Source organism: Euprymna scolopes, chromosome 6 (assembly GCF_053919585.1).
Source record: "Euprymna scolopes isolate OS-2025 chromosome 6, ASM5391958v1, whole genome shotgun sequence".
Classification (NCBI taxonomy): domain Eukaryota; kingdom Metazoa; phylum Mollusca; class Cephalopoda; order Sepiida; family Sepiolidae; genus Euprymna; species Euprymna scolopes.
The window spans coordinates 105,805,861-105,826,809 of NC_136487.1; the positions used below are offsets into that span (position 1 = coordinate 105,805,861).

At 34.3% G+C, this 20,949-nt stretch overlaps 1 protein-coding gene across 1 annotated transcript in view; it reads left to right on the forward strand.

The window, feature by feature from the left end:
• Positions 1-20,949, forward strand: part of LOC145277836 (tryptase-like) — a 458,673-nt gene that overhangs the window by 82,428 nt on the left and 355,296 nt on the right. Inside the window, exon 2 of the mRNA XM_080129761.1 lies at positions 16,874-17,179. Within this exon, the coding sequence (XP_079985887.1) occupies positions 17,148-17,179 (32 nt within the window). The 5' untranslated portion in view covers positions 16,874-17,147. The remainder of the gene's footprint in view (positions 1-16,873; positions 17,180-20,949) is intronic.

Genomic DNA, 20,949 nt, shown 5'->3' on the forward strand with positions numbered 1-20,949 from the left:
TAAAAATTTGGTGTTATAAATTTGGTGCTAGTCATCTGGTGTTCTAAATTTGGTGCTAGTCATCTGGTGTTATAAATTTGGTGCTAGTCATCTGGTGTTATAAATTTGGTGCTAGTCATCTGGTGTTATAAATTTGGTGCTAGTCATCTGGTCTTATAAATTTGGTGCTAGTCATCTGGTCTTAAAAATTTGGTGCTAGTCATCTGGTGTTATAAATTTGGTGCTAGTCATCTGGTGTTATAAATCTGATGCTAGTCATATGGTGTTATAAATTTGGTGCTAGTCACCTGGTGTTATAAATTTGGTGCTAGTCATCTGGTGTTATAAATTTCGTGCTAGTCATCTGGTGTTATAAATTTGGTGCTAGTAATCTGGTGTTATAAATTTAGTGCTAGTCATCTGGTGTTATAAATTTGGTGCTAGCCATCTGGTGTTATAAATTTAGTGCTAGTCATCTGGTGTTATAAATTTGGTGCTAGTCATCTAGTGTTATAAATTTGGTGCTAGTCATCTGGTGTTATAAATTTGGTGCTAGTCATCTGGTGTTATAAATTTGGTGCTAGTCATCTGGTGTTATAAATTTGGTGCTAGTCACCTGGTGTTATAAATTTAGTGCTAGTCATCTGGTGTTATAAATTTGGCGCTAGTCATCTGGTGTTATAAATTTGGTGCTAGTAATCTGGTGTTATAAATTTAGTGATAGTCATCTGGTGTTATAAATTTGGCGCTAGTCACCTGGTGTTATAAATTTATTGCTAGTCATCTGGTGTTATAAATTTTGTGCTAGTCATCTGGTGTTATAAATTTGGTGTTATAAATTTGGTGCTAGTCATCTGGTGTTATAAATTTGGTGCTAGTCATCTGGTGTTATAAATTTGGTGCTAGTCATTTGGTGTTATAAATTTGGTGCTAGTCATCTGGTGTTATAAATTTGGTGCTAGTCATCTGGTCTTATAAATTTGGTGCTAGTCATCTGGTCTTATAAATTTGGTGCAAGTCATCTGGTCTTATAAATTTGGTGCTAGTCATCTGGTGTCATAAATTTGGTGCTAGTCATCTGGTGTTATAAATCTGGTGCTAGTCATCTGGTGTTATAAATTGGGTGCTAGTCACCTGGTGTTATAAATTTGGTGCTAGTCATCTGGTGTTATAAATTTGGTGCTAGTCATCTGGTGCTATAAATTTGTTGCTAATCATCTGGTGTTATAAATTTGGTGCTAGTCATCTGGTGTTATAAATTTGGTGCTAGTCATCTGGTCTTATAAATTATGTGCTAGTAATCTGGTGTTATTAATTTCGTGCTAGTAACCTGGTGTTATAAATTTGGTGCTAGTCATCTGGTGTTATAAATTTGGTGCTAGTCATCTGGTGTTATAAATTTGGTGCTAGTCATCTGGTGCTATAAATTTGGTGCTAGTCATCTGGTGTTATAAATTTGGTGCTAGTCATCTGGTGTTATAAATTTGGTGCTAGTCATCTGGTGTTATAAATTTGGTGCTAGTCATCTGGTGTTATAAATTTGGTGCTAGTCATCTGGTGTTATAAATTTGGTGCTAGTCATCTGGTGTTATAAATTTGGTGCTAGTCATCTGGTGTTATAAATTTGGTGCTAGTCATCTGGTGTTATAAATTTGGTGCTAGTCATCTGGTGTTATAAATTTGGCGCTAGTCATCTGGTGTTATAAATTTGGTGCTAGTCATCTGGTATTATAAATTTGGTGCTAGTCATCTGGTGTTATAAATTTGGTGCTAGTCACCTGGTGTTATAAATTTGGTGCTAGTCATCTGGTGTCATACATTTGGCGCTAGTCATCTGGTGTTATAAATTTGGTGCTAGTAATCTGGTATTATAAATTTAGTGCTAGTCATCTGGTGTTATAAATTTGGTGCTAATCACCTGGTGTTATAAATTTAGTGCTAGTCATCTGGTGTTATAAATTTGGTGCTAGTCATCTGGTCTTATAAATTTGGTGCTAGTCATCTGGTGTTATAAATTTGGTGCTAGTCATCTGGTGTTATAAATTTGGTGCTAGTCATCTGGTGTTATAAATTTGGTGCTAGTCATTAGGTGTTATAAATTTGGTGCTAGTCATCTAGTGTTATAAATTTGGTGCTAGTCATCTGGTGTTATAAATTTGGTGCTAGTCATCTGGTGTTATAAATTTGGTGCTAGTCATCTGGTGTTATAAATTTGGTGCTAGTCATCTGGTGTTATAAATTTGGTGCTAGTCATCTGGTGTTATAAATTTGGTGCTAGTCATCTGGTGTTATAAATTTGGTGCTAGTCATCTGGTGTTATAAATTTGGTGCTAGTCATCTGGTGTTATAAATTTGGTGCTAGTCACCTGGTGTTATAAATTTAGTGCTAGTCATCTGGTGTTATAAATTTGGTGCTAGTCACCTGGTGTTATAAATTTAGTGCTAGTCATCTGGTGTTATAAATTTGGTGCTAGTCATCTGGTGTTATAAATTTGGTGCTAGTCACCTGGTGTTATAAATTTAGTGCTAGTCATCTGGTTTTATAAATTTGGCGCTAGTCATCTGGTGTTATAAATTTGGTGCTAGTAATCTGGTCTTATAAATTTAGTGCTAGTCACCTGGTGTTATAAATTTGGTGCTAGTCACCTGGTGTTATAAATTTATTGCTAGTCATCTGGTGTTATAAATTTGGTGCTAGTCATCTGGTGTTATAAATTTGGTGTTATAAATTTGGTGCTAGTCATCTGGTGTTATAAATTTGGTGCTAGTCATCTTGTGTTATAAATTTGGTGCTAGTCATCTGGTGTTATAAATTTTGCGCTAGTCATCTGGTGTTATAAGTTTGGTGCTAGTCATCTGGTGTTATAAATTTGGTGCTAGTCATCTGGTGTTATAAATTTGGTGCTAGTCACCTGGTGTTATAAATTTGGTGCTAGTCATCTGGTGTTATACATTTGGCGCTAGTCATCTGGTGTTATAAATTTGGTGCTAGTAATCTGGTATTATAAATTTAGTGCTAGTCATCTGGTGTTATAAATTTGGTGCTAGTCACCTGGTGTTATAAATTTAGTGCTAGTCATCTGGTGTTATAAATTTGGTGCTAGTCATCTGGTCTTATAAATTTGGTGCTAGTCATCTGGTGTTATAAATTTGGTGCTAGTCATCTGGTGTTATAAATTTGGTGCTAGTCATCTGGTGTTATAAATTTGGTGCTAGTCATCTGGTGTTATAAATTTGGTGCTAGTCATCTGGTGTTATAAATTTGGTGCTAGTCATCTGGTGTTATAAATTTGGTGCTAGTCATCTGGTGTTATAAATTTGGTGCTAGTCATCTGGTCTTATAAATTTGGTGCTAGTCATCTGGTGTTATAAATTTGGTGCTAGTCATCTGGTGTTATAAATTTGGTGCTAGTCATCTGGTGTTATAAATTTGGCGCTAGTCATCTGGTGTTATAAATTTGGTGCTAGTAATCTGGTGTTATAAATTTGGTGCTAGTCATCTGGTGTTATAAATTTGGTGCTAGTCACCTGGTGTTATAAATTTAGTGCTAGTCATCTGGTGTTATAAATTTGGTGCTAGTCGTCTGGTGTTATAAATTTGGTGCTAGTCATCTGGTGTTATAAATTTGGTGCTAGTCATCTGGTGTTATAAATTTGGTGCTAGTCATCTGGTGTTATAAATTTGGTGCTAGTCGTCTGGTGTTATAAATTTGGTGCTAGTCATCTGGTGTTATAAATTTGGTGCTAGTCACCTGGTGTTATAAATTTAGTGCTAGTCATCTGGTGTTATAAATTTGGCGCTAGTCATCTGGTGTTATAAATTTAGTGCTAGTAATCTGGTGTTATAAATTTAGTGCTAGTCATCTGGTGTTATAAATTTGGTGCTAGTCACCTGGTGTTATAAATTTATTTCTAGTCATCTGGTGTTATAAATTTGGTGCTAGTCATCTGGTGTTATAAATTTGGTGTTATAAATTTGGTGCTAGTCACCTGGTGTTATAAATTTGGTGCTAGTCATCTGGTGTTATAAATGTGGTGCTAGTCACCTGGTGTTATAAATTTGGTGCTTGTCATCTTGTGTTATAAATGTGGTGCTAGTCATCTGGTGTTATAAATTTGGTGCTAGTCATCTGGTGTTATAAATTTGGTGCTAGTAATCTGGTGTTATAAATTTGGTGCTAGTCATCTGGTGTTATAAATTTGGTGCTAGTCATCTGGTGTTATAAATTTGGTGCTAGTCACCTGGTGTTATAAATTTGGTGCTAGTCATCTGGTGTTATAAATTTGGTGCTAGTCATCTTGTGCTATGAATTTGGTGCTAGTCATCTGGTGTTATAAATTTGGTGCTAGTCATCTGGTGTTATAAATCTGGTGCTAGTCATCTGGTCTTATAAATTTGGTGCTAGTCATCTGGTGTTATAAATTTGGTGCTAGTCATCTGGTGTTATAAATTTGGTGCTAGTCATCTGGTGTTATAAATTTGGTGCTAGTCATCTGGTGTTATAAATTTGGTGCTAGTCATCTGGTGTTATAAATTTGGTGCTAGTCATCTGGTGTTATAAATTTGGTGCTAGTCATCTGGTGTTATAAATTTGGTGCTAGTCATCTGGTGTTATAAATTTGGTGCTAGTCATCTGGTGTTATAAATTTGGTGCTAGTCATCTGGTGTTATAAATTTGGTGCTAGTCATCTGGTGTTATAAATTTGGTGCTAGTCATCTGGTGTTATAAATTTGGTGCTAGTCATCTGGTGTTATAAATTTGGTGCTAGTCATCTGGTGTTATAAATTTGGTGCTAGTCATCTGGTGTTATAAATTTTGTGCTAGTAATCTGGTGTTATAAATTTGGTGCTAGTCATCTGGTGTTATAAATTTGGTGCTAGTCACCTGGTGTTATAAATTTAGTGCTAGTCATCTGGTGTTATAAATTTGGTGCTAGTCACCTGGTGTTATAAATTTAGTGCTAGTCATCTGGTGTTATAAATTTGGTGCTAGTCATCTGGTGTTATAAATTTGGTGCTAGTCACCTGGTGTTATAAATTTAGTGCTAGTCATCTGGTGTTATAAATTTGGCGCTAGTCATCTGGTGTTATAAATTTGGTGCTAGTAATCTGGTCTTATAAATTTAGTGCTAGTCACCTGGTGTTATAAATTTGGTGCTAGTCACCTGGTGTTATAAATTTATTGCTAGTCATCTGGTGTTATAAATTTGGTGCTAGTAATCTGGTGTTATAAATTTGGTGTTATAAATTTGGTGCTAGTCATCTGGTGTTATAAATTTGGTGCTAGTCATCTGGTGTTATAAATTTGGTGCTAGTCATCTGGTGTTATAAATTTGGTGCTAGTCATCTGGTGTTATAAATTTTGCGCTAGTCATCTGGTGTTATAAATTTGGTGCTAGTCATCTGGTGTTATAAATTTGGTGCTAGTCACCTGGTGTTATAAATTTGGTGCTAGTCATCTGGTGTCATACATTTGGCGCTAGTCATCTGGTGTTATAAATTTGGTGCTAGTAATCTGGTATTATAAATTTAGTGCTAGTCATCTGGTGTTATAAATTTGGTGCTAGTCACCTGGTGTTATAAATTTAGTGCTAGTAATCTGGTGTTATAAATTTGGTGCTAGTCATCTGGTCTTATAAATTTGGTGCTAGTCATCTGGTGTTATAAATTTGGTGCTAGTCATCTGGTGTTATAAATTTGGTGCTAGTCATCTGGTGTTATAAATTTGGTGCTAGTCATCTGGTGTTATAAATTTGGTGCTAGTCATCTGGTGTTATAAATTGGTGCTAGTCATCTGGTGTTATAAATTTGGTGCTAGTCATCTGGTGTTATAAATTTGGTGCTAGTCATCTGGTGTTATAAATTTGGTGCTAGTCATCTGGTGTTATAAATTTGGTGCTAGTCATCTGGTGTTATAAATTTTGTGCTAGTCATCTGGTGTTATAAATTTGGTGCTAGTCATCTGGTGTTATAAATTTGGTGCTAGTCACCTGGTGTTATAAATTTAGTGCTAGTCATCTGGTGTTATAACTTTGGTGCTAGACACCTGGTGTTATAAATTTAGTGCTAGTCATCTGGTGTTATAAATTTGGTGCTAGTCATCTGGTGTTATAAATTTGGTGCTAGTCACCTGGTGTTATAAATTTAGTGCTAGTCATCTGGTGTTATAAATTTGGCGCTAGTCATCTGGTGTTATAAATTTGGTGCTAGTAATCTGGTCTTATAAATTTAGTGCTAGTCACCTGGTGTTATAAATTTGGTGCTAGTCACCTGGTGTTATAAATTTATTGCTAGTCATCTGGTGTTATAAATTTGGTGCTAGTCATCTGGTGTTATAAATTTGGTGTTATAAATTTGGTGCTAGTCATCTGGTGTTATAAATTTGGTGCTAGTCATCTGGTGTTATAAATTTGGTGCTAGTCATCTGGTGTTATAAATTTGGTGCTAGTCATCTGGTGTTATAAATTTTGCGCTAGTCATCTGGTGTTATAAATTTGGTGCTAGTCATCTGGTGTTATAAATTTGGTGCTAGTCACCTGGTGTTATAAATTTGGTGCTAGTCATCTGGTGTTATACATTTGGCGCTAGTCATCTGGTGTTATAAATTTGGTGCTAGTAATCTGGTATTATAAATTTAGTGCTAGTCATCTGGTGTTATAAATTTGGTGCTAGTAACCTGGTGTTATAAATTTAGTGCTAGTCATCTGGTGTTATAAATTTGGTGCTAGTCATCTGGTCTTATAAATTTGGTGCTAGTCATCTGGTGTTATAAATTTGGTGCTAGTCATCTGGTGTTATAAATTTGGTGCTAGTCATCTGGTGTTATAAATTTGGTGCTAGTCATCTGGTGTTATAAATTTGGTGCTAGTCATCTGGTGTTATAAATTTGGTGCTAGTCATCTGGTGTTATAAATTTGGTGCTAGTCATCTGGTGTTATAAATTTGGTGCTAGTCACCTGGAGTTATAAATTTAGTGCTAGTCATCTGGTGTTATAAATTTGGCGCTAGTCTTCTGGTGTTATAAATTTGGTGCTAGTAATCTGGTGTTATAAATTTAGTGCTAGTAATCTGGTGTTATAAATTTGGTGCTAGTCACCTGGTGTTATAAATTTATTGCTAGTCATCTGGTGTTATAAATTTGGTGCTAGTCATCTGGTGTTATAAATTTAGTGTTATAAATTTGGTGCTAGTCATCTGGTGTTATAAATTTGGTGCTAGTCATCTGGTGTTATAAATTTGGTGCTAGTCATCTGGTGTTATAAATTTGGTGCTAGTCATCTGGTGTTATAAATTTGGTGCTAGTCATCTGGTGTTATAAATTTGGTGCTAGTCATCTGGTGTTATAAATTTGGTGCTAGTCATCTGGTCTTATAAATTTGGTGCTAGTCATCTGGTCTTATAAATTTGGTGCTAGTCATCTGGTGTTATAAATCTGGTGCTAGTAATCTGGTGTTATAAATCTGGTGCTAGTCATCTGGTGTTATAAATTTGGTGCTAGTCACCTGGTGTTATAAATTTGGTGCTAGTCATCTGGTGTTATAAATTTGGTGCTAGTCATCTGGTGCTATAAATTTGTTGCTAGTCATCTGGTGTTATAAATTTGGTGCTAGTCATCTGGTCTTATAAATTTGGTGCTAGTCATCTGGTCTTATAAATTTGGTGCTAGTCATCTGGTGTTATAAATTTGGTGCTAGTCATCTGGTGTTATAAATTTGGTGCTAGTAACCTGGTGTTATAAATTTGGTGCTAGTCATCTGATGTTATAAATTTGGTGCTAGTCATCTGGTGTTATAAATTTGGTGCTAGTCATCTGGTGCTATAAATTTGGTGCTAGTCATCTGGTGTTATAAATTTGGTGCTAGTCATCTGGTGTTATAAATTTGGTGCTAGTCATCTGGTGTTGTAAATTTGGTGCTAGTAATCTGGTGTTATAAATTTAGTGCTAGTCATCTGGTGTTATAAATTTGGTGCTAGTCACCTGGTGTTATAAATTTAGTGCTAGTCATCTGGTGTTATAAATTTGGTGCTAGTCATCTGGTGTTATAAATTTGGTGCTAGTCATCTGGTGTTATAAATTTGGTGCTAGTAATCTGGTGTTATAAATTTGGTGCTAGTCATCTGGTGTTATAAATTTGGTGCTAGTCACCTGGTGTTATAAATTTAGTGCTAGTCATCTGGTGTTATAAATTTGGCGCTAGTCATCTGGTGTTATAAATTTGGTGCTAGTAATCTGGTGTTATAAATTTAGTGCTAGTCATCTGGTGTTATAAATTTGGTGCTAGTCACCTGGTGTTATAAATTTATTGCTAGTCATCTGGTGTTATAAATTTGGTGCTAGTCATCTGGTGTTATAAATTTGGTGTTATAAATTTGGTGCTAGTCATCTGGTGTTATAAATTTGGTGCTAGTCATCTGGTGTTATAAATTTGGTGCTAGTCATCTGGTCTTAAAAATTTGGCGCTAGTCATCTGGTGTTATAAATTTGGTGCTAGTCATCTGGTCTTATAAATTTGGTGCTAGTCATCTGGTCTCATAAATTTTGTGCTAGTCATCTGGTGTTATAAATTTGGTGCTAGTCATCTGGTGTTATAAATTTGGTGCTAGTCATCAGGTGTTATAAATTTAGTGCTAGTCATCTGGTGTTATAAATTTGGTGCTAGTCATCTGGTGTTATAAATTTGGTGCTAATCATCTGGTGTTATAAATTTGGTGCTAGTCATCTGGTGTTATAAATTTGGTGCTAGTCATCTGGTGTTATAAATTTGGTGCTTGTCATCTGGTGTTATAAATTTGGTGCTAGTCATCTGGTGTTATAAATTTGGTGCTAGTCATCTGGTGTTATAAATTTGGTGCTAGTGATCTGGTGTTATAAATTTGGTGCTAGTCATCTGGTGTTATAAATTTGGTGCTAGTAATCTGGTGTTATAAATTTGGTGCTAGTCATCTGGTGTTATAAATTTGGTGCTAGTCACCTGGTGTTATAAATTTGGTGCTAGTCATCTGGTGTTATAAATTTGGTGCTAGTCATCTGGTGTTATAAATTTGGTGCATGTCATCTGGTGTTATAAATTTGGTGCTAGTCATCTGGTCTTATAAATTTGGTGCTAGTCATCTGGTGTTATAAATTTGGTGCTAGTCATCTGGTGTTATAAATTTGGTGCTAGTCATCTGGTGTTATAAATTTGGTGCTAGTCATCTGGTGTTATAAATTTGGTGCTAGTCACCTGGTGTTATAAATTTGGTGCTAGTCACCTGGTGTTATAAATTTGGTGCTAGTCATCTGGTGTTATAAATTTGGTGCTAGTCATCTGGTGCTATGAATTTTGTGCTAGTCATCTGGTGTTATAAATTTGGTGCTAGTCATCTGGTGTTATAAATTTGGTGCTAGTCATCTGGTGTTATAAATTTGGTGCTAGTCATCTGGTGTTATAAATTTGGTGCTAGTCATCTGGTGTTATAAATTTGGTGCTAGTCATCTGGTGTTATAAATTTGGTGCTAGTCACCTGGTGTTATAAATTTGGTGCTAGTCACCTGGTGTTATAAATTTGGTGCTAGTCATCTGGTGTTATAAATTTGGCGCTAGTCATCTGGTGTTATAAATTTGGTGCTAGTAATCTGGTGTAAATTTAGTGCTAGTAATCTGGTGTTATAAATTTGGTGCTAGTCACCTGGTGTTATAAATTTAGTGCTAGTCATCTGGTGTTATAAATTTGGTGCTAGTCATCTGGTGTTACAAATTAGGTGCTAGTCATCTGGTGTTATAAATTTGGTGCTAGTCATCTGGTGGTCTAAATTTGGTGCTAGTCATCTGGTGTTATAAATTTGGTGCTAGTAATCTGGTGTTATAAATTTGGTGCTAGTCATCTGGTGTTATAAATTTGGTGCTAGTCATTTGGTGTTATAAATTTGGTGCTAGTCACCTGGTGTTATAAATTTGGTGCTAATCATCTGGTGTTATAAATTTGGCGCTAGTCATCTGGTGTTATAAATTTGGTGCTAGTAATCTGGTGTTATAAATTTAGTGCTAGTCATCTGGTGTTATAAATTTGGTGCTAGTCACCTGGTGTTATAAATTTAGTGCTAGTCATCTGGTGTTATTAATTTTGTGCTAGTCATCTGGTATTATAAATTTGGTGCTAGTCATCTGGTGTTATAAATTTGGTGCTAGTCATCTGGTGTTATAAATTTGGTGCTAGTCATCTGGTGTTATAAATTTGGTGCTAGTCATCTGGTGTTATAAATTTGGTGCTAGTCACCTGGTGTTATAAATTTAGTGCTAGTCATCTGGTGTTATAAATTTGGCGCTAGTCATCTGGTGTTATAAATTTGGTGCTAGTAATCTGGTGTTATAAATTTAGTGCTAGTCATCTGGTGTTATAAATTTGGTGATAGTCACCTGGTGTTATAAATTTATTACTAGTCATCTGGTGTTATAAATTTGGTGCTAGTCATCTGGTGTTATAAATTTGGTGTTATAAATTTGGTGCTAGTCATCTGGTGTTCTAAATTTGGTGCTAGTCATCTGGTGTTCTAAATTTGGTGCTAGTCATCTGGTGTTATAAATTTGGTGCTAGTCATCTGGTGTTATAAATTTGGTGCTAGTCATCTGGTGTTATAAATTTGGTGCTAGTCATCTGGTGTTATAAATTTGGTGCTAGTCATCTGGTCTTATAAATTTGGTGCTAGTCATCTGGTCTTAAAAATTTGGTGCTAGTCATCTGGTGTTATAAATTTGGTGCTATTCATCTGGTGTTATAAATCTGGTGCTAGTCATATGGTGTTATAAATTTGGTGCTAGTCACCTGGTGTTATAAATTTGGTGCTAGTCATCTGGTGTTATAAATTTCGTGCTAGTCATCTGGTGTTATAAATTTGGTGCTAGTAATCTGGTGTTATAAATTTAGTGCTAGTCATCTGGTGTTATAAATTTGGTGCTAGTCATCTGGTGTTATAAATTTAGTGCTAGTCATCTGGTGTTATAAATTTGGTGCTAGTCATCTAGTGTTATAAATTTGGTGCTAGTCATCTGGTGTTATAAATTTGGTGCTAGTCATCTGGTGTTATAAATTTGGTGCTAGTCATCTGGTGTTATAAATTTGGTGCTAGTCACCTGGTGTTATAAATTTAGTGCTAGTCATCTGGTGTTATAAATTTGGCGCTAGTCATCTGGTGTTATAAATTTGGTGCTAGTAATCTGGTGTTATAAATTTAGTGCTAGTCATCTGGTGGTTTAAATTTGGCGCTAGTCACCTGGTGTTATAAATTTATTGCTAGTCATCTGGTGTTATAAATTTTGTGCTAGTCATCTGGTGTTATAAATTTGGTGTTATAAATTTGGTGCTAGTCATCTGGTGTTATAAATTTGGTGCTAGTCATCTGGTGTTATAAATTTGGTGCTAGTCATTTGGTGTTATAAATTTGGTGCTAGTCATCTGGTGTTATAAATTTGGTGCTAGTCATCTGGTGTTATAAATTTGGTGCTAGTCATCTGGTCTTATAAATTTGGTGCAAGTCATCTGGTCTTATAAATTTGGTGCTAGTCATCTGGTGTCATAAATTTGGTGCTAGTCATCTGGTGTTATAAATCTGGTGCTAGTCATCTGGTGTTATAAATTGGGTGCTAGTCACCTGGTGTTATAAATTTGGTGCTAGTCATCTGGTGTTATAAATTTGGTGCTAGTCATCTGGTTCTATAAATTTGTTGCTAATCATCTGGTGTTATAAATTTGGTGCTAGTCATCTGGTCTTATAAATTTGGTGCTAGTCATCTGGTGTTATAAATTTGGTGCTAGTCATCTTGTCTTATAAATTATGTGCTAGTCATCTGGTGTTATTAATTTCGTGCTAGTAACCTGGTGTTATAAATTTGGTGCTAGTCATCTGGTGTTATAAATTTGGTGCTAGTAATCTGGTGTTATAAATTTGGTGCTAGTCATCTGGTGCTATAAATTTGGTGCTAGTCATCTGGTTTTATAAATTTGGTGCTAGTTATCTGGTGTTATAAATTTGGTGCTAGTCATCTGGTGTTATAAATTTGGTGCTAGTCATCTGGTGTTATAAATTTGGTGCTAGTCATCTGGTGTTATAAATTTGGTGCTAGTCATCTGGTGTTATAAATTTGGTGCTAGTCATCTGGTGTTATAAATTTGGTGCTAGTCATCTGGTGTTATAAATTTGGTGCTAGTCATCTGGTGTTATAAATTTTGTGCTAGTCATCTGGTGTTATAAATTTGGTGCTAGTCATCTGGTGTTATAAATTTGGTGCTAGTCATCTGGTGTTATAAATTTGGCGCTAGTCATCTGGTGTTATAAATTTGGTGCTAGTAATCTGGTGTTATAAATTTGGTGCTAGTCATCTGGTGTTATAAATTTGGTGCTAGTCACCTGGTGTTATAAATTTAGTGCTAGTCATCTGGTGTTATAAATTTAGTGCTAGTCATCTGGTGTTATAAATTTGGTGCTAGTCATCTGGTGTTATAAATTTGGTGCTAGTCATCTGGTGTTATAAATTTGTGCTAGTCATCTGGTGTTATAAATTTGGTGCTAGTCATCTGGTGTTATAAATTTGGTGCTAGTCATCTGGTGTTATAAATTTGGTGCTAGTCATCTGGTGTTATAAATTTGGCGCTAGTCATCTGGTGTTATAAATTTGGTGCTAGTAATCTGGTGTTATAAATTTGGTGCTAGTCATCTGGTGTTATAAATTTGGTGCTAGTCACCTGGTGTTATAAATTTAGTGCTAGTCATCTGGTGTTATAAATTTGGCGCTAGTGATCTGGTGTTATAAATTTGGTGCTAGTAATCTGGTGTTATAAATTTAGTGCTAGTCATCTGGTGTTATAAATTTGGCGCTAGTGATCTGGTGTTATAAATTTGGTGCTAGTAATCTGGTGTTATAAATTTAGTGCTAGTCATCTGGTGTTATAAATTTGGTGCTAGTCATCTGGTGTTATAAATTTGGTGCTAGTCATCTGGTGTTATAAATTTGGCGCTAGTCATCTGGTGTTATAAATTTGGTGCTAGTAATCTGGTGTTATAAATTTGGTGCTAGTCATCTGGTGTTATAAATTTGGTGCTAGTCACCTGGTGTTATAAATTTAGTGCTAGTCATCTGGTGTTATAAATTTGGCGCTAGTGATCTGGTGTTATAAATTTGGTGCTAGTAATCTGGTGTTATAAATTTAGTGCTAGTCATCTGGTGTTATAAATTTGGTGCTAGTCACCTGGTGTTATAAATTTATTTCTAGTCATCTGGTGTTATAAATTTGGTGCTAGTCATCTGGTGTTATAAATTTGGTGTTATAAATTTGGTGCTAGTCACCTGGTGTTATAAATTTGGTGCTAGTCATCTGGTGTTATAAATGTGGTGCTAGTCACCTGGTGTTATAAATTTGGTGCTTGTCATCTTGTGTTATAAATGTGGTGCTAGTCATCTGGTGTTATAAATTTGGTGCTAGTCATCTGGTGTTATAAATTTGGTGCTAGTCATCTGGTGTTATAAATTTGGTGCTAGTCATCTGGTGTTATAAATTTGGTGCTAGTCATCTGGTGTTATAAATTTGGTGCTAGTCATCTGGTGTTATAAATTTGGTGCTAGTCATCTGGTGTTATAAATTTGGTGCTAGTCATCTGGTGTTATAAATTTGGTGCTAGTCATCTGGTGTTATAAATTTGGTGCTAGTCATCTGGTGTTATAAATTTGGTGCTAGTCACCTGGTGTTATAAATTTGGTGCTAGTCACCTGGTGTTATAAATTTGGTGCTAGTCATCTGGTGTTATAAATTTGGTGCTAGTCATCTGGTGCTATGAATTTTGTGCTAGTCATCTGGTGTTATAAATTTGGTGCTAGTCATCTGGTGTTATAAATCTGGTGCTAGTCATCTTGTGTTATAAATTTGGTGCTAGTCATCTGGTGTTATAAATTTGGTGCTAGTCATCTGGTGTTATAAATTTGGTGCTAGTCTCAGACTCGGTAGACATTTTAAGATCACTTTACATGGCACTATAAACAGGATTTATTTTTACAGGATTATATTTTACTGAAATGTGAATAGTTATTGCGTCGGGACAATGCAATGATTCAACTAGTTCAGCAGTTGATAAATTTACAGAAAGAAAGCAAGCTCCACACTGGCAGGGAAAATGTGTTGAACCAGCCCCACACTAAAAACCGGATAGACCTGTGATCGAGCATGGTTACACTGACAGGGACTAGGCATTATTCATTGATATGGACCTGGTACAAACAAATATGCAGTTTAACCGTAGAAATGTGCAATGAGTTAAGAACAGCTTGCTCGAATGAGGTACAGATTTTTGTTTAAACTAGTATAGCCCGAAGCTTTCAATATAGCCATGGAAGAATAGCACTTATGACATATATGACTCGTTGCGGTGAAAGGTCTACATCAAGAGGTGCATAGACATAGATTGCAAAATACGAGACAGCAAGAAGGGGAGGGTCTCACACAGTTTTTAGCAAAACTTCAGTTCCAAGTGAGGTTTTGCAATTTTACTGTTCAGTGTCCTAACAAGAACTGCCGACAGACTATAAACTATTCAGAGGACATAGTGGCTGGCCAACTCGTAGCTGGACTTACAAATACAGACAAACAAGGGCACAATGTCGAAAATGTAATTTGATCGCCCCCTTCCCAACCAAGAGAACCACTAATGCCACCCTCAAACTCTGAATTCTCATTCCAAAAGACTGTCATGGACCTACTGGGTATGTATGGGAAGAGTTACATGGTACATGCAGACCGATACACCGGCTGGATTGAAGTTGTCCCACTACCATCAGAGAAAGGTGCAGCAGTATGCAGGGCATTGAGGGGTTGGTTCTGCATATGTGGTGCACTGGACAAGATATCTTCCGATGAAGGGCCACCATTCGACTCATCGAAGTATAAATCGTTCCTGGGAGACTGGGGCGTAAAGAGATTTCACAATACAAGATAGTAAGGAGAGGAGGGTCCCACACAGTTTTTAGCAAAGTTTCAGTCTCAAACACGATTTTACAATTTAACTGTCAAACATTAAGCATAGCTTTCAATTCAAGGTGTGGGTAGTCATTTTTTTTCTCTCTTTTACAGAAACTAATTTTTTTTATTCATCCTGAAAATGTATTTTTTCTCTTTTTTAAGGGAGTAATTTTTTAATTTAGACTTTACTTTCCTGGTATATGCTACGCCCGATTTCTCTATGTTTTTAGAATCGCTTCTCACGTTTGCAAACCTTTGGCGACTCTATGCAAGTTATCATCGTTAGTACTAGTGTCTAATTTTGGCATTCTTTACTGACACTTGCCGTGAATGTAAATGAAGCATTTAAAATCATCTGCCGCTAATTCTGCTAGTCTAAATTCGTTACAGTGTTAAATAATCTTTATTGTCTTGCTTAGCCAAATTAAAACATTTTTACTTTTTGTGAAACAATGATGTATTGAGGCTGAAATATTCTGATAGTAACTTCACAGTTTCTGCATGTTTTTTATGTAGGATATAGGCCTAAGAATCTGTTCTGCAATTCTTAACTTTCATAAAAGTAGCCAATCTTCAGAATTGAGGTTGAAAAGGTTTGCATACTGTCTAAAGAAGTGTCAAACGTTTTGTCTACATTGGTAACGTAGGTAAAAGTCTCCATACTTTGTGAAAACAGTGTGCTGCTGCCAAGGGGTGGTTTATTGTGTAGACTTTTGAAAAGTGGTTATACCATTTGGATCTGTTGTTTTTGCAGTTCTGATTGTAGTAGGTTTGGTTGCTCTATTTGAATTTTCATCATTTGAACAATTACGACTTTGAATTCATCCATCTTGTAATTTTTTTTCAAGAACAAAATTTACTTACTTGAAAACAGCCCTTTTTCCCGAATAGCCACTGTAATATTAGTAATTAAAGTTTAATGCAATATAATGGACTATTCTTAGAGAAAAATTTAATTAGTGAAAATCTTACAGATTTATCCTCTTAGTTTTAAATGAAAATGTTTTCCAAACCCAGTTTTGATAACCTTTTTTTTCTTCGGTATCCGACAAAAGTAATTTTTTGTTTATTTTACACCATATGTTGAAGGCCTTATATGAGGCATTTTTGTAGTACAAGTTGAAAGACTATCTAGTTAGTTGAGTATGTCACTCCATTGTTAATTTCGGTGTGTAAATACTAGTGTTAGTTTATTCTTTTGCTTTTTTGTTCTCAGGTTGATAATGCTCTGTTGTAGGTATTCCTTTTCTTTATTCGAGTTCTTTGTTGCCAGAGTTTTGTGTTGTAGGTTTCCCCTTTATGAATTTGAGTTTCTCATCACCACGTTGTTGTGGCTCAAAAGAATTACTAAGAAAGACTTGGACACGGATATAGTTTAGGTATTTGCATTTACAACAAGACAGAATACATAGAGAATGAGTTGTAATACTTTGCACCAATATATATTAGCTCTTTGCTTGTGCGAGGGGATATGACACAAGATCAAAAGACAGGATGAATGAGTCAGTGGTCCTAAAGTAGGAGCACTCTGGCCCTGCAAAAATAAGTCAGCATTCTGCATAGAAAGTGCCTCAGACAACTTGCTCCGCCAGAAAGCCATGAGGCAACTCCTAGGAAGGTAGATATCAAAAGGTTACCCAGCACATTTGCATCAGTCTGTTAAAAGGTCACTAAAATGGCCTAGTTTCTCTTCAGCTGGTTGTCGAGGTCAAAAGTTTGACTACCATACTACAAGATACATACCTAGAGCGGTTACCTCTCAGTATATTTATACCGTTCAGAAGAGTTCATATATTGTGTATGGAAGACGCCTTACGTTGTACTGCTACATAAAAATGTACTTTGCTCCAAATCTCCTGTATATGCTTGGACATAGACAGGCACATACCTGTTGTTGTATATATGCAGATGTTTATGGCTAGTGGATGCATATAAAAACGTTACAATTTTCTGTTTTTTAACTTTTTCATAAAATTTTCTGTTTTTTTCTTCAGTCGAGAATGATACAAACCATCATCCTCCGATTGCTCTTGGTCTTATTGGAGGAGAAATTATCAAGAAAGGACAATGGCCTTGGCTTGTATCCCTCAAGTCCAAAGTTGTAATTAAGAAAATATTTGGAATACTTCCTGTGTACAGAGAAACGTGGTGTGGAGGGTCACTAATTGCCGACCAGTGGGTGATGTCAGCTGCCCATTGCTTTTTTGATGACAAGTATTTTATTACTTATTCTTTTCAATAGATGATATTTTTACAACAGCTGTGTCACAACAATGCAGATGTGCATATCTTTTCTATGCATATGCAGCAAAATAGATGAAATAAAATATCTAGATTAAGATTCCTAGAAAATTACTAAATAAGACAAACACATGAAGATAGGAAAAAAAAATACATTTGTCTTTAATCCCCAGCTCGAAGTTGCTTTTGACCTAAGCGTCCCTATCAGATTCTACGTTTAATTTGCAAAATCAACATCAAATCTTGTGACTGATGTCACAAAGAAGAAATGATTGAAAAGGAAGAATCTTTGAACCAACGGTTTTTAGCTCATCTCAAATTATCAATGTATGTATATGATTAGGTAAAATGTAACGAATGAAAATGTAAAGTTTTTATAGATTGATTAATAGTGATTAATATTGTGTCTTTAATGCTTTCAAAATATGTAAATATGACAGTGACTAAATCATCAATGATCTATTTAATTTCGTATTCAAAGTTTATAAAACTGGATTTTGACAAATTACAATATGTCAATTAAAGTAATCGATAAAAAAAAGTAATGTGTAGATAATGCAACACATAAGAAAAACAGTGGAAAACTCGAAAGTAACAATTGTTAATTAAGAGCAAAGGAAGCAATCACGGCTCCCACCAAGAAAAAGAAAGAATTTAGTAAACTTTGAACTTACACTTTTTAACTAATGTCATAATCTAAAACTTGCACTTTTTACCTAATGTCATAATCTAGAAGTTACACTTTTTACCTAATGTCATAATCTAGAACTTACACTTTTCACCTAATGTCATAATCTCGAAGTAACACTTTTTACCTAATATCATTATCTAGAAGTTGCACTTTTTACCTAATGTCATAATCTACAAGTTGCACTTGTTACCTAATGTAGTAATCTAGAACTTACACTTTTACCTAATGTCATAATCTAGAAGTTACACTTTTTGCCTAATGTCAAAATCTAGAACTTACACTTTTTACCTAATGTCAAAATCTAGAACTTACACTTGTTTCCCAATGTCATAATCTAGAACTTACACTTTTTACCTAATGTCATAATCTAGAACTTACACTGTTTACCTAATGTCACAATCTAAAACTTACACTGTTTATCTAATGTCAAAATCTAGAACTTACACTTTTTACCTACTGTCAAAATCTAGAACTTACACTTTTAACCTTATGTCATAATCTAGAACTTACACTGTTTACCTAATGTCAAAATCTAGAACTTAAACTTTTTACCTTATGTCATAATCTAGAACTTACACTTTTTACCTAATGTCATAATCTAGAACTTACACTTTTTACCTAATGTCATAATCTAGAACTTACACTGTTTACCTAATGTAATAATCTAGAACTTACACTTTTTATTTAATGTCATAATCTAAAACTTACACTTTTAACCTAATGTCAAAATCTAGAACTTACACTTTTTACCTTATGTCATAATCTACAACTTACACTGTTTACCTAATGTCAAAATCTAGAACTTACACTTTTTACCTTATGTCATAATCTAAAACTTACACTTTTTACCAAATGTCATAATCTAGAACATACACTTTTTACCTAATGTCATAATCTAAAACTTACACTGTTTACCTAATGTCATAATCTAGTACTTACACTTTTTACCTAATGTCAAACTCTAAAACTTACACTTTTTACCTAATGTCAAAATCTAGAACTTACACTTTTTTCCTTATTTCATAATCTAAAACTTACACTGTTTACCTAATGTAATAATCTAGAACTTACACTTTTTACCTAATGTCATAATCCACAGCGTAAACTTTTTACCTAATGTCATTATCTAGAACTTACACTGTTTACCTAATGTCAAAATCTAGAACTTACACTGTTTACCAAATGTCAAAATCTAGAACTTACACTTTTTACCTAATGTCATAATCTAAAACTTACACTGTTTACCTAATGTCAAAATCTAGAACTTACACTTTTTACCTAATGCAATAATCTTAAACTTACACTGTTTACCTAATGTAATAATCTAGAACTTACACTGTTTACCAAATGTCAAAATCTAGAACTTACACTGTTTACCTAATGTCAAAATCGAGAACTTACACTTTTTACCTTATGTCATAATCTAGAACTTACACTTTTTACCTAATGTCAAAATCTAGAACTTACACTTTTTACCTTATGTCATAATCTAGAACTCACACTTTTTACCTTATGTCATAATCTAGAACTTACATTTTCTACCTAATGTCATAATCTAGAACTTACACTTTTTACCTAATGTCATAATCTAGACACTTACACTTTTTACCTAATGTCAAAATCTAGAACTTACACTTTTTACCTAATGTCATAATCTAGAACTTACACTTTTTACCTAATGTCATAATCTAGAACTTACACTTTTTACCTAATGTCATAATCAAAAACTTACACGGTTTACCTAATGTCATAATCTAGAACTTACACTTTTTACCTAATGTCATAATCTAAAACTTACACTTTTTACCTAATGTCATAATCTAGAACTTACACTTTTTAACTTATGTCATAATGTAAAACTTACACTGTATACTTAATGTCATAATCTAGAACTTACACTTTTTTCCTAATGTCTTTATCTAGAACTTACACTTGTTACCTAATGTCATAATCTAGAACTTAGACTTGTTACCTTATGTCATAATCTAGAACTTACACTTTTTACCTAATGTCATAATCAAGAACTTACACTTTTTACCTGATGTCTTTATCTAGAACTTACACTTGTTACCTAATGTCATAATCTAGAACTTAGACTTTTTAAGAACTTACACTTTTTACCTAATGTCATAATCTAGAACTTACACTTTTACCTAATGTCATAATCTAGAACTTACACTGTTTACCTTATGTCTTTTTCTAGAACTAACAATTGTTACCTAAGTTCATTATCTATAACTTACCCTTGTTACCTAATGTCATAATGTAGAACGTACAATTTTTGACCTAATGTCTTTATCTTGAACTTACACTTGGTACCTGATGTCGTAATCTAGAAATTACACTTTTTACCTAATGTCATAATCTAGAACTTACACTTTTTACCTAATGTCATAATCTAAAACCTACACTTTTTACCTAATGTCATAATCATGAAGTGGCACTTTTTTCCTAATGTAGTAATCCAAAACTAACAATGTTTACCTTATGTCATAATCTAGAATTTACACTTTTTACCTAATGTCATAATCTAGAACTTACATGTCAAATGTCTTTATCTAGAACTTACACATTTTACCTAATGTCATAATCTAGAACTTAAACTTTTTACCTTATGTAATAATCAAGAACTTACACTTTTTACCTAATGTAGTAATCCAAAACTAACACTTTTTACCTAATGTCATAATCTAGAACTTACACTGTTGACCTAATGTCATTATCTAGAACTTAACCTTTATACCTAATGTCATAATCTAAAACTTACAATTTTTACCTAATGTCATAATCTAGAACTTACACTTTATACCTAATGTCATAATCTAGAAGTTACGATTTTTACCTAATGTCATAATCTAGAACTTACACTTTTTCCGAATGTCATAATCTAGAACTTACACTTTTTTCTAATGTCTTTATCCAGAACTTACACTTTTCACATAATGTCATAATCTAGAAGTTACATTTTTACCTAATATCATTATCTAGAAGTTGCACTTTTTACCTAATGTCATAATCTACAAGTTGCACTTGTTACCTAATGTAGTAATCT